The following is an 18,373-nucleotide window of genomic DNA, read 5'->3' as shown; positions in this document are numbered from 1 at the left end:
AAAACTATTCCACTGTTCAAAACTGTGTAGTGGGACAGGCCAGGAAAGCAATTATGCTTCACCGTGCATGCAGACAAGATCAACGGGCCTGGCTGCCTGCCACTGTGTTGAGGACTTGTGAGGCCAGGGCAAAAGCTCAATGAGGAAGGCGTATCACAGGGCAGGGCTGGGACAAGCTGTGGATATGCAAACACACACAGAGGCCCAGAGGGAGATTCTGGTGGTAGCTTACCGCCCGTTAGGATTGTGCTGAATAGTCTGAGGGTATATTTCACAACTGCCCATATCTTTCACTGCCAGTGGCAGTCTTTCTCCATCTTTAATTTCAGCATCTCCCATTGCTTTTAGGTTGGCTTGCTGGACTTCTGAATGTTTGGCCCAGATTATCTTTCCATTGGCATCCATGGACATGGCAGGTTCCTCCCGACCAAGCTGGAGGAATGACATATGACTTTTAGCCACAAAAAGGAAAACAAATTAAACTACAACAAAATAAACATTTTCTATTTTCATTTAATGGAGGGCTCCTTTCTTCCACTTAACTCTCCTCACCAGTACCTAATCTCTTTTAAGTACATAGCTCGATGACACAGTGCCAGTTTAACAAAGCTGGTGACTTAGAAGAAAACCGTTCCCCCTGTATACCCTATTCAGAGACGGTCCAGTGAGATATTACCTTAACAATGATGCTCCCTTCATCATAGCCCAAAGCAACATTATTGGACCCTCGCAGGCTAGCCACACACCATACTCTCTCCATTCCATAATTCAAAGTACTCTCAAGGCGATAGGTGCTTGAATGCCAAATACGCACGGTTCCTGAAAAAACAATATGAATAAGCCATTTGACTTGAATACACAACAATGAACTGTCAGGTGAACCAGCCACGTGGAAGTCTTTATATTCAAACACAACACACTTCCCGGAAGCTTCATTTTTGATTTGTACTCTCTGACTTTATAAAGCAACATAAACATATAATAGAAAGTGCGTAACAAGCTAAAACAAAGAAATGTAATTTTTATGTGTGAAATAATGACAGGATTCCTGGGTACAGTGCCTACTACATGCCAGATGCTTTCTATGTTACTTCTCCACATCCTCTCACTACAATCCTATGAGGCAGGTATATTTGTTCCCATTTCATAATGTACCCAAACCACACATCTATGAAGTGGCAGAGCCTGAATCTGATCCTGGGCTTTTAGACTCCAAAGCACAGGCTTTTTCCGTTTTCCCCTAGAACTTCTAGGTGTCCTCTTATGTACCTAACAGAGTCAAAACACATCAGAATCATGATGATGATAATAACAATGTCCTTGTACTCTTTTATATCTTAAGTAATCTACTCTAATAAAAAATATCAAAATCTTTTGAAACTTCCAATGAAAATGCAGGGCACTAAGCTGGCTTAAATATCCACTTAGCAATGAATGATAAGCACAGGAATAAATATACATTTCTAACTTACCATCTTCTGAACCTGTGATGATAATTGGCAGCTCAGGATGAAAACTGGCACAAGACACATTTTGGGCATGTCCCTCCAGTGTCTGTACACAAGTTTTATTCTATAGTCAATACACAGAAAACACTCTTATTAGTGGAAAATAATAACTCCTCCTTAATTTTCCCAGAGCACAGATACAGAATCAATGATAATGGTCATAACAATCTAAATAGAATTCAATACAGAGATTTTCAAAAGAGAATCATCTCATTGTGTACATGTTTTCTCATTGATTGTACAGGCAAAAGTAACTATCATATTTAAAGAAGAAAACGTTCACACACACACCCCCCCGAAAGAGCTGGTTTTCATCTAAGTATCAGTCCCCCAATTTCCTAAGATGTCTTTAATGTTTTTATCCTGTATTTAAACACAGATTTGAGTATCTCACTATAAGTGGTTTTCTAGGCCTCATTTTATTAACTATTTGTGGTTATTTTGATGTGAGAAAAAAATAAAAATTTAAAATCGGAGATAAAAAGTGTAGTAACAAAAGTTCATATCCAGGTTTGCTAGCACTATTGTGATGTCCGACATTAGTCACTAGTGTGCTAGTTTTGAAATACAAATGGAAGTCTGCCAATGAGGATACTAAAGGATGTAAGAATTCATTTTAATTAAAATCGTGAAATTTCTCATTTCTAGTAGTAAATGAAAAATAAATATGATGGCATTTTATTTTTACAATCTTTATAAGCATTTGTTGTTATTTTCATGGGGAATTCTGAGACCACAGTTTAGGTGCAATTCCTGATGCCTTACTCCTTGGAAGGAAAGTTATGACCAACCTACTGCTACTGCTAAGTCGCTTCAGTCGTGTCCGACTCTGTGTGACCCCATAGACAGCAGCCCACGAGGCACCCCCATCCCTGGGATTCTCCAGGCAAGAACACTGGAGTGGGTTGCCATTTCCTTCTCCAATGAGTGAAAGTGAAAAGTAAAAGTGAAGTCGCTCAGTCGCGTCTGACTCGTAGTGACCCCATGGACTGCAGCCTACCAGGCTCCTCCATCCATGGGACTTTCTAGGCAAGAGTACTGGAGTGGGTTGCCATTGCCTTCTCCGATGACCAACCTAGACAGTATATTAAAAAGCAGAGACATTACTTTGCCAACAAAGGTCCGTCTAGTCAAGGCTATGGTTTTTCCTGTGGTCATGTATGGATGTGAGAGTTGGACTGTGAAGAAAGCTGATCGCCGAAGAATTGATGCTTTTGAACTGTGGTGCTGGAGAAGACTCCTGAGAGTACCTTGGACTGCAAGGAGATTCAACCAGTCCATTCTAAAGGAGATCAATCCTGGGTGTTCATTGGAAGGACTGATGCTAAAGCTGAAACTCCAATACTTTGGCCACCTCATGCGATGAGTTGACTCACTGGAAAAGACTCTGATGCTGGGAGGGATTGGGGGCAGGAGGAGAAGGGGACGACAGAGAATGAGATGGCTGGATGGCATCACCAACTCGACGGACATGAGTTTGAGTGAACTCTGGGAGTTGGTGATGTACAGGGAGGCCTGGCGTGCTGTGATTCATGGGGTCACAAAGAGTCAGACACGACTGAGCGACTGAACTGAACTAACTTATTATTATGCCCAAAACAGAGGTCAACAACCCAAGTTTGAACTGTCCTGTAAGAAATCATGAGAAGTATATCTAACATAAGGCAAGTAAGCTATGAAAAAACTGTACCTGATAGTCCCATATTTTCACAAGACGGTCATCTGCTCCTGAGATGAGGTATGGCTTGTCACCACCACTGTAGTAATCAATGCAATTCACGCCTTTCTCATGTCCCTCCAGAGTGAAGTTTGGTGACGATGAGCCCAGCTGCCACACCTTCAGAGAGCAATAGCATCTGCCAGTCAACATGGGGCCTTCATTTCAGAAGGCAGCTCCACCACACCCCTGACAGGTCACAGAAATGCCAAAGCCCAGGAGAGAAGCTGAAGAATGCTCATTTTTTCACCCACTTGTTTGGGTTCTTTCTCACTTTACTTAAATTTCCAGGGGGCAGAATCACTATGGCATTCTCTGAAATGCCAATTTCCAGGCTTTATCCTTAGAGATTATGATTCAGTGGAACTACAATGAAGTTCAGGAATCTAGATTTTCAACAGACACCCCAGGTGTCTTAACTTTGAGAAACACTACTTTAAGGTAGGAAATGACATTAAGAAAGAGTTATTAATAACACAAAGCTAATGAAAATGGACTTAGTAAGATATATTAAAACGAGAAAATTACTGCTGTAATCAAAAAATTAAAAGTATGAAAAAGCAGTCAAATACTACTACAGCACTGCTAATGAGCTTTATCTTTACAAACATTTATTTTGTATGACTACTACATGGGAAGCCCTGTGGGGAGTATAAAGATATGTAAACAAACTTTACTAGAGCCAATGGTAGGACAATTTTGTCCTCAAGCTATATCTAATTAGGTGAAGAAAGTTTGAAACTAATTTCAAAGTTTTCAACCTATGTCAAAAGCAAGGATAATCTAGTAAAAGAAAAAAAAAACAAAGTAATTCAAAACCCTACGATATTCAACATGTACCATTTAATATTAAGTTGCCAGACAAACAGAAGATAATATTTTATGTAAGTTAAAGGAAAACTAATAAAAATGTTATATAGATGTAAGCCTATTCATGTAAGCAAAGTTAAATCTATGCATATAGAAATATTTTAAATATTATAGTGGGAAAGGGAATATATTTGCACTCACTGCAACATGTATTAAGCATCTAATACAGACAGGGCACTGTGCTGCTTGCTAATGTGTGTGTGCTTGTGAGAGGAGGGTAACATACGGTTCCTATCCCAAACATCAACATTTCGGGAATAAAGATTTCCCATTATTATTCAACAGGAAGGCCGTGATAGAGGCCAAAAAAAATGGAAGGAATGGGATGACAATGGCTCTGTCTAGGGGTGAAATGGATGTCTGAAGGGAGCTTCTCAGAGTAAATAACTGCTAAGCCTTGAAAGATGAGTAATTCTCCAGAGGAAAAGAAATCAAAAAGGAAGAATAAAGGATACAGTAGGCAGAGGGGCCAGCTGAATGACGTAAGGTCCCGTGAACATTCATGGCTTCTCAAGAAAATGGTGAGGAGACCAGGTTTATAGGAGATGTCTCGTAACATTAGCTAAGGTTGGTCTTGCAAACCCTTGTATTCCATACCAAGGCACCTGGACTTTACCCTTAGACTGGGAACTGACAAGACGGAACACATGTTTTAGAAAGGTAACTGGCAGTGGTATGGAGAAATGGAGTAAGAAAAAGAGAATGGAGGCAGATGAAATAGATTAATAATCAGCAGATGGCAACAGCAAATAAACTAACAAAGAGGAAAACAGTGACCTAGAGAAGACACAGGCATTTTCTTACTCTGGGTTTGCAGAGGTTTAAAACTCTTACAATATATTGCTTCACATGGAGAAACACCCCCCGACTAAGAGCACTGGATTGCCACACCATTTTTCTAAACAGAATATGCCCTTCTGAATCAAAATAAGAAGTCCTATTCTGCTTCAAAATGAACTGTTGAGAGACACCTTTCAGACAGGACTAACTCTGGGAAGCCAGCAGTAAAATACCTAACACAATTATATCTCACCAACACACATAACTGACACAAACAATGGGCACCTTACCTTGATTGTCCTGTCCAAAGAAGCACTGGCAAACTGGTTGTTATCTTTAGGGTTGATCACAATCTGCATTACATAATGAGTGTGTCCTTCAAACACTTGTGAGCAAGACCATTTTTTATCCCAGTCCCAGAGTTTAATAAGCATGTCATCTAGACCAAAAGAAAGTCTCCAGTTAGTTGCAATTTCTATTTCTTTCATTCAGAACTAAGGTGCAGAATCTCTGTGCCTTTTTAAGGAAGAAAATCTAACACAAATCATATATTCTATGACTTACAGACATAGAATCAGAACTGAACAGATTTTTCATAACATTTATTCTAAGAATAATTTTAACTTTCTGAAGAATGGAGATAAAAGAGATTACTAATTGCAAATACACAAATTTCATGGAAAAAATTTAAAAGACTCAACGGGTTTTACAGGATGATGAAAGAGTAACAAGTTGAATTAGAGTCTAAGTATGACTGAATAATGATGACAATGGCTATTTCAGAAACAAACATTTCTCTTTTAATCAGTTCAGTTGCTTAGTCATGTCTGACTCTTTTCCATCCCACGGACTGAAGCACGCCAGGCTTCAACTGGTTAAAAAAAGTTCTGAATTACTTCTCAATTGCTAACTTAAAAATGTTTCAAAGAGCTATTACCAATTCAGTGCAACTTGTTTTAACTGCCTTCCAAAAAGCTCCACTGCTTTATGCATAATACCAAGGTGTAAAATAGTCTGAATATAAAGATAAAACTGATTAGAGTATATGACAATCTGCCAAAAACGCACTCACTCAGCAGGTAAATTAGCTTTCTGTTCAGGAGCTGTTTCAGCATCTAGACCTTCAGGTCTTCCCTGACAGGAATTGAAGCAACAGCTACACAAATCCTAAGTAGAGCTGATATTCATTAAAATACAAAAGCAAGCGGCACTGATAGTACGTTAATGGATTTAAACAGTTTAAAGGCTGCTTGGAATCAGAGCTTTATTTGCAACAGCAGTAAATGAATTACATGTCTCACTGAAAGAAAATGAATTACTCAAAGAGACCTACATGACCAAAAAGGGTCATCTCTTACCACTGCTGGTTAGAATGAAAGGCTGGGTTGGATGAACAGCAATACAGCGAATGTAGTCTGAATGTGCCTCAAACATATGAACTCTCTCCAGAGTGTTGTAATTGAATACTCTAATCTGCATGTCATCCTAGAAATGGAAATTTAAAAACCATCATTACTCTTATGAAGTAAATTGCACAAAATAAATATAGGGTCAAGGTATAAAGTCCAGGCTTTAAAACACTGCACTAATTAACAAAAGAAAGCAAGAATCAAAACTCTTCAACTCATCTGGGTAATCACTGACCAATTCAGAATGGGATTAGAAATTCATATGCTTACTTACCGCTCCTGTTACAACCCAATTCTTCCTTGCAACAAACTTTGCAGCTCGGACAGGAAGATCACATACTTCAAATGTTTTCACCAGTGTCTTGAAAATGTAATAAGAACATACCACTTTGAGTTATGAAAAAACAACTGAAAAATCTATTGTTATATTTAAAACATCCAATTATTTAGATCACTTCTAATCTCAGAAATATTCTCCAGCTAAAATATAAAAGCAGTCGAGTGGAAAACAGTGACCAGTCATCTTTTCTTTAACAGATTCAACCCTAAAATACTTATAAAAGAAAAAAGAAAGCAAATGTCCACAAGATGAAGTTCCCCATCCTCTGTGCTCCAGTCCTTCCATACTTCTCTAGCCCCATCCTTAGATACTCTCAGCCTTACCTTTGCTCCCATTCCCTCCACCTGAAAACCCACCCAAAGAACCTTATACCCCACTTTCATAACATAGCACTTTCATAATTACATGCTTAATGTCAGTCTTTCCTGCTAAGCCCCCTGAGGGTGGGAATCTTGTTCACCACTGTATACCTAGCGCCTAGAACAGCGGATGAAAAACAACCCATGTGTAATAAGTATTTATTGAATGAATTAGCTCTTAGTTTTCTTCTTTTAAAAATTAAACCCATAAACTCATAAAATAAACTTATAAACAATATACAATTCTTTTGTATACTTCAGCAATATACTTCCATACAAAAGCTGTTTCTTTTTAGTGATGAATTAAGTGATTCCTAATTCTTCACAGTGATTAAGATGTCTTTTAAAGCTGCTCAGAACAGAATTATACACACAGGATAGAAAGCTGCTCAGAAAAGAACTATACACACAGGACAAAGGTGGAAAACTGGAAGACTGTGCCAGAAAGAACAGCAATGAATGAATTTCTTTGTCCTCCCACTTTGATGCTTTGTTCTTTAAAATTCTGAAAGTCAAACTATCCCTTTAAAAAATTTATTTCACTCTTTTTTTATATATATAATTTATTTTTTGGCTGTTCTGGATCTTCATTGCTGCACAGGTTTTCCTCTAGTTGTGGAGAGTGGGGGCTCTTCTCTAGTTGTTGGCATGGGCCTCTCATTGTAGTGGCATTTCTTAAAGCAGAGCACAGGCTCAAGGGTGCACAGGCTTCAGCAGCTGTGGCACATGGGCTCAGTAGTTGCGGCTCCTAGGCTCTGGAGCACAGAGTCAATAGTTGTGCTGCACAGGCTTAGCTGCTCTGCGGTATGTGGGATCCTTCTGGATCGGGGATCAAATCCATGTCTCCTGCATTGACAGGTGGATTCTTTACCACTGAGCCACAGGGAAGCCCCAAACTGTCACTTTTCTATATCTGTTTCTGTACTAGAGAATAATGAGCATATTATGATTGATTAACCATGTGTACCAAACTTAAAAATAGGAATTGGTTCATAAAAACCACTGAGTCCAATCTGGCTTCCTGAGCAAGACCTCAAAGATTCTACAGAAAAGACTGAATAAATGGGTATATGAGCTCCAACCTGTACAACCATTACCAGCTGACTGTGACACAGACACAAGTGAGCAGGCAGAACATGCAACCTACAAGATGACATGGTAATGCACAAAAACTCAGTTCAGTTCAGTTGCGTCCGACTCTTTATGACCCCATGAACCGCAGCACGCCAGGCCTCCCTGTCCATCACCAAATCCCCGAGTTTGCCCAATCTCATGTCCATTGAGTCGGTGATGCCATCTAACCATCTCATCCTCTGTTGTCCCCTTCTCCTCCTGCCTTCAATCTTTCCCAGCATCAGGGTCTTTTCAAATGAGTCAGCTCTTCATATCAGGTGGGCAAAATATTGGAGTTTCAGCTTCAACATCAGTTCTTCCAATGAACACCCAGGACTGATCTCCTTTAGGATGGACAGGTTGGCTCTCCTTGCAGTCCAAGGGACTCTCAAGAGTCTTCTTCAACACCACAGTTCAAAAGCATCAATTCTTCTGTGCTCAGCTTTGTTTATAGTCCAACTCCCACATCCATACATGACCACTGGAAAAACCATAGCCTTGACTAGGACCTTTGTTGACAAAGTAATGTCTCTGCTTTTTAATATGCTGTCTAGGTTGGTCATAACCTTCCATCCAAGAAGTAAGCGTCTTTTAATTTGGCTGCAATCACCATCTCCAGTGATTTTGGAGCCCAGAAAAAAAAGTCAGCCACTGTTTCCCCATCTATTTGCCATGAAGTGATGGGATAGGATGCCATGATCTTAGTTTTCTGAATGTTGAGCTTTAAGACAACTTTTTTACTCCCCTCTTTCACTTTCATCAAGAGGCTCTTTAGTTCTTCTTCACTTTCTGCCATAAGGGTGGTGTCATCTGCATATCTGAGGTTATTGATATTTCTCCCGGCAATCTTGATTCCAGCTTGTGCTTCATCCAGCCCAGCATTTCTCATGATGTACTCTGCATATAAGTTAAATAAGCAGGGTGACAAGATACAGCCTTGACGTACTCCTTTTCCTATTTGGAACCAGTCTGTTGTTCCATGTCCAGTTCTAACTTGCTTCCTGACCTGCATACAGGTTTCTCAAGAGGCAGGTCAGGTGGTCTGGTTTTCACATCTCTTTCAGAATTTTCCACAGTTTATTGTGATCCACACAGTCAAAGGCTTTGGCATAGTCAATAATGCAGAAATAGATGTTTTTCTGGAACTCTCTCGCTTTTTCGATGATCCAGCGGATGTTGGCAATTTGATCTCTGGTTCCTCTGCCTTTTTTAAAACCAGCTTGAACATCTGGAAGTTCATGGTTCACGTATTGCTGAAGCCTGGCTTGGAGAATTTTGAGGATTACTTTACTAGCATATGAGATGAGTGCAATTGTGCGGTAGTTTGAGCATTCTTTGGCATTACCTCTCTTTGGGAGGGGAATGAAAACTGACCTTTTCCAGTCCTGTGGCCACTGCTGAGTTTTCCAAATTTGCTGACATATTGTGTGCAGCACTTTCATAGCATCATCTTTTAGGATCTGAAATAGCTCACCTGGAATTCTATCACCTCCACTAGCTTTGTTCATACTGATGCTTCCTAAGGCCCACTTGACTTCATATTCCAGGATGTCTGGCTCTAGGTGAGTGATCACACCATTGTGATTATCTGGGTCGTGAAGTTCTTTTTTTCTATTCTTGCCACCTCTTCCTAATATCTTCTGCTTCTGTTAGGTCCATACCATTTCTGTCCTTTATTGAGCTCATCTTTGCATGAAATGTTCCCTTGGTATCTCTAATTTTCTTGAAGAGATCTCTAGTCTTTCCCATTCTATTGTTTTCCTCTATTTCTTTGCATTGATCGCTGAGGAAGGCTTTTTTATCTCTCCTTGCTATTCTTTGGAACTCTGCATTCAAATGGGTATATCTTTCCTTTTCTCCTTTGCTTGTCACTTCTCTTTTTTTCATAGCTATTTGTAAGGCCTCTTAAGGAGGCAACAAACTCAGGGATCTGCTGAACAGTAAAAAGTAAAGCAGCCACAGCACTAACAGTCATGGTTCAGGTCTACAATAAGTGCTGTGGCTGATACAAATGACCTAAGGGATGGTCTTCCTACTCCAGAAGCTAAACAAGATAAAGAGGATGAAATACTAGACACTCAACATATAAATCACTAATGAGAAGTAAGTAAATAAAGAAATACTTGTATGGTACCTGACAGGTTTCATACACAATTTTATCTAATTTGATTTAATCATTCTGACAATCCTGTGAAGTAAGAAAGGCAACATATCATTTTCATTTAGGTAAGGAAATCAAGCCTGTTAAGTCTTGCCCACATCATTTAATTAGCAGGATGGCTTCAAATTCTAACATGCTGATTTTTTAACTGCTGCACCCATCACCGCAAAGAGTATATAATTCCTCCTTATTTGAAATTCAAGAACATTTGAATTTACTCCCCAAAACTTTTTCGGCTCTTTCAAGCATCTTGCTCTCCACACAGATGAGTGCCAAGTAACTTCTGTTGGTGACAAAGGAAGAAAAGCAGGGAGAACCAAAACAAATCAACCATTCAGCAGACTTACTGAGTATCTACTATGAGCCTGTCAGGTGCCCACTTGAAATAACAATGGGAATTAACACTAGGAAAATCCCTGTCCTCACAGAACCTTCTTTTCTTCAAGGAAAGAAGGGAATTTTAAAAATTACCAATGAGATGAATTATGAAGGGGAAGCAGATGGCCCTGCAGAAGCACACAGAAGGGTACAAAAACAAAGATGAAGCAAAGTAGATGACCTGAATCAAGCAGTTACATTATAGTAAAAATAAGGGAAGTACACCTGGGCTCTAGAGCATACCATAGTGAGAGAGAGGAGAGTGAGAGATGGTGAAATGCAGCGGACAGAAGGAACCCCCAGGAAGCATGGTGGGGGTGGGGGAGGCACCAATATATCTGTTAAGCACGAAATCAGAAAGCTTTTAAACATTCGGATAGAACAGATCCCCTACCCCACCAAAAGCAGTTAGCAAGCAAACTTTCCACATCAAGGCAAAAGGAATTCACAAGATTTGAAACTGCAGAGGACAGAAATTCTGAATTAGTGATATACTGGTAAATGGACAGTTTATTATTCAGTAGTTCAACACATAGTTACTGAGCATTTATTGTGTGTCAGGTAATGTCACAGGCACTGGGATACAGCAGAAAACAAAATGTTAATGTGAATAAAATATCACTGGTGGGGTCCTGGTTGAATGTGCAAATCCTTACTGTTTCATTAGAATGATATAAGCTGAAAGGGTGTTTTAAGTTTACTTTTGAACTTAGTTTCTCCTCAGGCCTATTTTTGCCATCTTAAACCCCTCAAATGTGAATTTTATCTGGATTTTAAAAACTTAACCTTGGATGTTGGGGATAATTACTGTATAAATGGACACAAAACTGTATAGTATAGTGCTGACTATATGTTCTATACCTTGAAAGAAAAAGATTAAGGATGGCCAAGAAAGACTGGAAAAGGTTAACTAAGTTGAAAAATATATCACTTACTCAAAGAAAAGTATTTAAGACAGATAATCTGTAAAAGACATATTTCCACATGTAATGAAAACCTGACTACAAACATCTCTCTGATATCGTCTATAATCTGTATGGCTGCCTGGAAGTTATCTGCACCATGCATTATATTAAGCATGTGGGGGAAAATTAGTAAAAGTAAAAATCCCATTTTTAAGATTTTTAGAATACTTACTGAATGGAAAATTAAGTACCATTAAATACTATTATCTAGAGCAAGTGATCTTATATTGGTCAGTTTCTTCAAAGAAGAGCTAATACTACCTACATGAGAACTTAATACTTCAACATTGGATACAATGAGCCCATAACAGTTTCTCCCACAAGCTCTATCTTCATAAATGTTAGCTTATCTATATTAAAAATACTTGTACCAATTTATTTAGAAAAGCAGTATATACACACACACACACACTCACTCACTACTAGACTGTTATATTTATCCTCTTTTATTATAAACAGTCTAAGACAGTATTTCTAATAAAGTCCTCAGAAATTTCTACCTGTGTTTCATGATTCCAAACGCACACACTACCGTTGTAAAGGCTCGCCAACATCCATGGCTCTGTAGGATGCAAATCCACACTCTTAACTCGATCAGATCGAGCAGTAAGTTTTCTCTTGATATCAAGTCGCAGAGGCTAAGGACAAACAACATGAAAAACAAGCAAACAAAATGTTATATTGCTATGTCAAATGAAACATGTTTACGATCTTAAGTAAAAACAGTGCATTAACATGCCTACAATTCAGTTTTTACTTTGTGAAACTGTAGCCACAGTTTAAAGTCTAAAGCACCTACTTATTCACTCATACATACAAAAAATACGAGTATTTAAAAAACTTTAACTTACAGCAGCACTTGTCAAACTTTTTGGTTTACAGACACCTTTACAGTATTAATTTTTGAGGACACTAAAAAGCTTCTGTTTATGTGAAGGGTGAAAGGTGAAAGGGTTAGTTGTTCAGTTGTGTCCAACTCTTCTGCGACCCTATGGACTGTCGCCCGCCAGGCTCCTCTGTCCATGGAATTCTCCAGGCAAGAATACTGGAGTGGGTTGCCATTCCCTTCTCCAGGGGATCTTCCCAAATCAGGGTTCGAACCCAAGTTTCCTGTATTGCAGGCAGATTCTTTACCGTTTGAGCCACCTTATTTATATAGATTATATTTATTAATATTTATCATGTTAAAAGTTAAAACTGAGACAATTTTAAAATATTAATGTATTAATTCATTTTCAAAAACAAACTAAACCTATTCACGTTAACTTAAATAAAATAACTACAGCTTTGAAAGAAAATTAGTGATAAGAGTAGCAATGTTTACAGTTTTGCAGAACTCTTTAAATTCTGACTTAACAGAAGACAGTTCATTTCTCGTATCTGCTTAGGCCCTCAATATGTTGTGATATGTTATTTTGGTTGATATATGAGAAAAAAACAACAAACTTTGCTCATAGATACAGAGAACAACAGATTAGTAGCTTCCAGAGGCGGAGTGTAGAAGAGGGAGAAATAGGTAGAGGGAGTCAAAAGGTACAAACTTCCAGTTATAAAGTAAATCATGGAGATGCAATGTACAGCAAAGCAGATAATAATACAGTGTTGCATATTTGACAGTTGCTAAGAGAGTAGATCTTAAATGTTCTCATTACAAGAAAAAAACACAAAAACACACAATTTTGTAACTATGTATGGTGACAAATGTTAACTGGACTTATTGTGGTGATTGTTTTACTATATATAAATATCAAATCATTATACTAGACACCTAAAACTAATATATTATGTCAATTATACCTTTACTATTTTTTAAAATTGAGTTCTTCAGAGAGTAGTAGATTTATTTTGGCAATAGTATTATTAATAGTAAATGCTAGACAATGTAATTTGGGATCAATAGGGTTATTATATCTATGTCCATAAAGGGCTCTGGAGTCAAATGGGAATGTTTATAATATTTTAATGGATTTAAGTTATAATAATCAAATGGAAATTAGGAGAATTCTGAACTAAAGCTAAAATACTCTCTCGTCATAAAAACAGCATTTTTCAACATGGATTTGTCTCCAAACCACAGAAAAAAATAAGATCTGAATAACTATTTTCTCAGTTCTTCCAAGGATGGCTTTTTAGGAGAAAAGTTAATTCATTATACACACTGATGGCTTACAGCAGTAGTCTCAGTTCTCTCTTGGAAGCAGGTATGAGGAAGACTGATTTAAAACATGTTTCTCCTTCAGCAGGTTTTAAACACAACCTAAGAGTTTACTTGGCAAGCTGAGTTACCATCAAATTTTTATTTTTGCTATCTTCTGTGATATTCATGAATGGGAGAGAAATTTAACATTACTTTTCTACACAAATGAAACCTGCTAAATGATTTCAGCAGAGGGAATTTCCTGAGACAAAGCAAACACCTCACAAGGCTCTTATTTATTGTTTTGGACCTCTATCAAATCTGGGTCACTGACTACTTCGAACCTGGTTCTCACTTCTATAAATGCCCCCCTACTTCTGGCAACAACCTCCACCTCTTACTTTCCTTTAAAAGATCTAAGTTCTCTGGCTCTTCACAATCACCACAAAAATATCTTCTCCATCTCAAGCTTTCGACTTTTAAACCATTATTTTCACATTCCTTCCTGAAGCAGGACTTTTCACTTCATCTATTTCGGAATCTTGCCCCATTAATTACCTTCACAAATATTAACTTTTTTTCTGGTCTCTCCATAGTTAGCAAACATGATGTGTCTATTATATGCCAGGAATCATGGTGGGAGTTTAACATAAGCCAGCATATCTCATACTTCTTCTCTAGCGAATGAGGAAATTGTACACTTTTAAACTATGCATATTTTGCCATTAAAAAATGTTTTAAATGATTGATTACTAAGTAAAAGTGAAGGTGGCCCAAGATACAAAGCAATACCAGTATAACAACATGCCCCTAATGCACAGTCTCAATTTTTAAAAGCACAGCCAAGGGCTCTTGCTGTTTTTCTCCCAATATTTTAGTGCCTACTTTGAATGAGACATTGTACTAGGGACTGTGGAATACCAAGATGAGTAAGGTACTCATAAAAGTGAGTGAAAGTGGCTCAGTCGTGTCTGACTCTTTGCGACCCCATGTACTATACAGTCCATGAAACTCTCCAGGCCAGAATACTGGAGTGGGTAGCCTTTCCTTTCTCCAGAGAATCTTCCCAACCCATGGATCAAACCCAGGTGTCCAGCATTGCAGGTGAACCACAAGGGAAGCCCAAGAATACTGGAGTGGGTGAAAATGAAAGTGAAGTTACTCCGTTGTGTCTGACTCTTTGCAACCCCAAGGACCGTAGCCCACCAAGCTTCTCCATCAATGGAATTTTCCACTGGAGTGGGTAGCCTTTCCCTTACTCCATGGGATCTTCCCAACTCAGGAATCGAACCAGGGTCTCCTGCATTGCAGGCTGATTCTTTACCAACTGAGCTATCAGGGAAGATACTCACACTGCAGCCTTAACGCTAAACATCTCCTTGTATCTCCCCAAGGCTGAAGGCATTTAGGACTTAGCTTAAATGTTACTGCCATCATATAATCTCTTGGATTACCCTACCAGAAGTATCCTTTCCTACAGAATCCTACAGAATTTAATGTTTAATATTTGTGCACATGTCTCTTTTTGGTTTCTAGAGTAGATGCTCCTTAAGAGCTCATTCATGTGCAATATTCAGCACTTTATATATTTGGGTATGGGAGGCTTCTGTGGTGGCTCAGCACTTAAGAATCTGCCTGCCAATACAGGATACATGGGTTCAATCCCTGAACTGAGAAGATCTCCTGGAGAAGGAAATGGCAATTAACTCCAGAATTCTTGCCTGGAAAATCCCATGGACAGAGGAGCCTCGGTGTGTCCATGGGGTCACAAAAGAGTTGGACATGACTGAGCGACTAAACAACAACAAAAGAGGTTTAAGAACAGATAGGATAATCAAGATCTAAAGAATCATGATGGACTCAAGCTTCAGTTCCATCACTCATCTCAAATGCATGACAGTAGGCAAATTTACTTAATTTCCCTCAGATTTGATGTATATAAAACTATTGACTATTATCTATCCCTTAGTGTAATGAGAATTAAATTCAGTATTAATCAGTAAGAACTGTGCCTTGCCTATTTTAACCACTCCATGAACATTTATAACTCACTCTCCCACCTGCTATGAGAATTAGGAAGCAAATGTTTAGCAAAATCCATGGCACACAGTAAACACTCTATGGTAAATGAATGAACAAATTTACATTTAAAATCTTTTGTAAAAGAATTTAGATGTGATAAAGAATGAAATATTTAATTATAAAAATACTCTTAAAAATCGCAAAAGAAAACTAAATTAGGCAGATGCAAGGGGCTGTTTCCAAAAATGTCCGTTTTGAAAACCACAGCACACTCCAGAGCAGGTCCTTGGTAATACAAGGTAGTAGGACTTAAGTTTTGTTCTGGGGCTCTTAACCTGGGGACCCAAGAAAGCTCATGAATGAGTATTGGTGGGTGAGAGTATCTGTGAGTGAGCCCATTAAATTTTTATGCAGTGTTGTGTTTCTCTATGCACTTTTATGGAAATATTCATAAAGTTCACAAGTTTCCCCAGGGAATCAACTTCTGCTGCAGTTAAAACTCTGCAGCAATTAGCCTTAAACTAACTCGCCGCCCCCGACCCCCCCACCCCACCTACCCACCCCTCACCCCCGCCCTTTTAACTGCAAGGTGAGGGACCTGGACTTAATCCCTAAGGTCTTCAAGCTCCAAAATCTCTGAACCTGTGCTGCCTAACAAGTTAAAAAAAAAAAAGCAAGAAAATGTTTAAATACAAAATACATAATCTCTTACATGCTTTTGGAAAGAAATTCTCACACTATCGTACTGCTTTTCTTACTATTATAACTTAAGTGCAAAAATATTTTAGCGCATATTTGGGGGTGATAATAAAAAAATGGTGTGATGATTTGTCATTTGTCAAAAATGCTGTGTGACTGTCATTCTTCAGTTCAGTCGCTCAGTCCTGTCCGAGTCTGCAACCCCATGGACTGCAGCATGCCAGGCCTCCCTGTCCATCGCCAACTCCCGTTTACTCAAACTCATGTCTATTAAGTTGGTGATGCCATCCAACCATCTCATCCTCTGTCGTTCCCTTCTCCTCCTGCCTTCAATCTTTCCCAGCATCGGGATCTTTCCAGGGTCATTCTTCAGTCATTATGTTTGCAAATGCAGACAAGCACACCAACCAGTTTTATAAAATACGTCCCAACTCTTCGCTTCCCCCTTGACACTTAAGCTGGAATTCCAAAGCATGTGAACTTCTACTTTTGACTCTATAAGATCCATTCACATTTCGAAAGGCGAGGGGATGGGGGGCGCCTGCCTGTTTAAGTTCGTAGTTTGCGGTCATACTATACCAAAACAAGCAGAAGAGTGCAAATCAGCTGTCACCGTTTTAAAGGCACAATGAGGTAGTTTCATCAAAACCTTCTACAGAATTCAACATTTTCGGCTTCTTTTATTTCCCTGCACTAAGGACCCCACTGTAGACCGCAGAAGCTCTAGCAAACTCCGTAAGCACCGAAATCAGGGACCCTCCAGGCACTGCCTCCCCAAACGACCTGCCGCCTCTTCCCTTCCAGAATTCAAACTGGACCAGGACCCCTCAAGGCCTGAGGCGGTGGCCGCAGCGGGAACCCAGGCCGCGGACAACTGCAGGTCCCAGGCCAGGAGCCCCAAGAATTGGCCTTGGCCACATGGGGCCCCACCGCCTCCTGCAAGGCCTGGACTTACCATGGCTCCGTCGGTCCGAGCCCAGGCGCCCTCACTCGCTACAGACCAAGAAGTCCCGGAGAAACCCACCGACCCGCTGACCGGGCGACTGACTGACGTGGAACTTCCGGGAGGAGTTCTCGCGATAGTAAAGACCAGAGCGAGCGCCTGCGCAAAGTCGGCGCAGGGCTGTTTTTCTAAGCCCCGCCCCAGTTTCCTAGGCAACAGGGCCTCCAAACTGCCCCAAGCCGACCTGGCGCCTCAGGAGAAGGCGGGGTGTGGCCTCTAGAATCCTTTGCAGTGCCCTGGGGCTGCTAAGAGTGGAATAGAAACAAACCGAGAGTTAAAAACGATAAGAAAAAGCGAAATGCTACTTTCGAGTGCTAACGGCCGGAGAAACTACCCCACAGTGGAGCTGTATCACAGGAGCTGAGAAGTACTGTCAGAGGGAGAGGGCGGAGGAGAGAAGGGAAGATGAAGCGAGGCTCTCAGCCCACTTGTACCTTGGTCGGCCTGAGAATGAGGCCCATGTAGTCCTTTCCCGGCCCTGCTCGGGGCACCGATTTCTGTTGGAAAGATGTGGGCGGGTTTCAGGGCTGAGCTTCATACTTCTGAGATCAGAGGGCAGAAAGCCTGGAGCTCCCCAGAAGATAGGAGTATCAGGCCCTGCAGGATATCCTTTTATTGAGCATCGACCGCATTGATCATTCATTTATAATTATATCTCAATCTTCGGGTATATGCCAGAATACTTTCCTCTCTAATCTTCACATCAAATCTGAATTATCTCCATGTTACTGATGAGGAAATCAGTTCAGTCAGTTCAGTTGCCCTGTCCTGTCCGACTCTGTGATCCCATGGACAGCAACACACCAGGCTTCCCTGTTCATCACCTACTCCCGGAGCTTGCTCAAACTCATGTCCATCAAGTCGGTGATTCCCTCCAACCATCTCATCTTCTGTCGTCCCCTTCTCCTCCTG

General features: G+C 39.9%; 1 protein-coding gene across 1 annotated transcript in view; it reads right to left on the bottom strand.

Annotated features, from left to right (window-relative positions):
• Positions 1 to 17,529, bottom strand: part of COPB2 (coat protein complex I subunit beta 2) — a 33,240-nt gene extending 15,711 nt beyond the window's left edge. The window contains exons 1-9 of the mRNA XM_055412858.2: positions 17,414 to 17,529; positions 12,101 to 12,238; positions 6,559 to 6,645; positions 6,234 to 6,360; positions 5,166 to 5,314; positions 3,199 to 3,345; positions 1,473 to 1,572; positions 677 to 819; positions 233 to 432 (exon numbers count right to left, since the gene is read on the bottom strand). Of these exons, the coding sequence (XP_055268833.2) occupies positions 233 to 432; positions 677 to 819; positions 1,473 to 1,572; positions 3,199 to 3,345; positions 5,166 to 5,314; positions 6,234 to 6,360; positions 6,559 to 6,645; positions 12,101 to 12,238; positions 17,414 to 17,416 (1,094 nt within the window). The 5' untranslated portion in view covers positions 17,417 to 17,529. The remainder of the gene's footprint in view (positions 1 to 232; positions 433 to 676; positions 820 to 1,472; positions 1,573 to 3,198; positions 3,346 to 5,165; positions 5,315 to 6,233; positions 6,361 to 6,558; positions 6,646 to 12,100; positions 12,239 to 17,413) is intronic.
• Between the last annotated feature and the right edge of the window lie 844 nt (positions 17,530 to 18,373).

Source organism: Moschus berezovskii, chromosome 1 (assembly GCF_049115385.1).
Source record: "Moschus berezovskii isolate FMDL1 chromosome 1, NW_MosBer_1.0, whole genome shotgun sequence".
NCBI lineage: Eukaryota > Metazoa > Chordata > Mammalia > Artiodactyla > Moschidae > Moschus > Moschus berezovskii.
The sequence above is the reverse complement of the archived record's forward strand: the minus strand, read 5'-3'. Positions and strand labels throughout refer to the sequence as shown.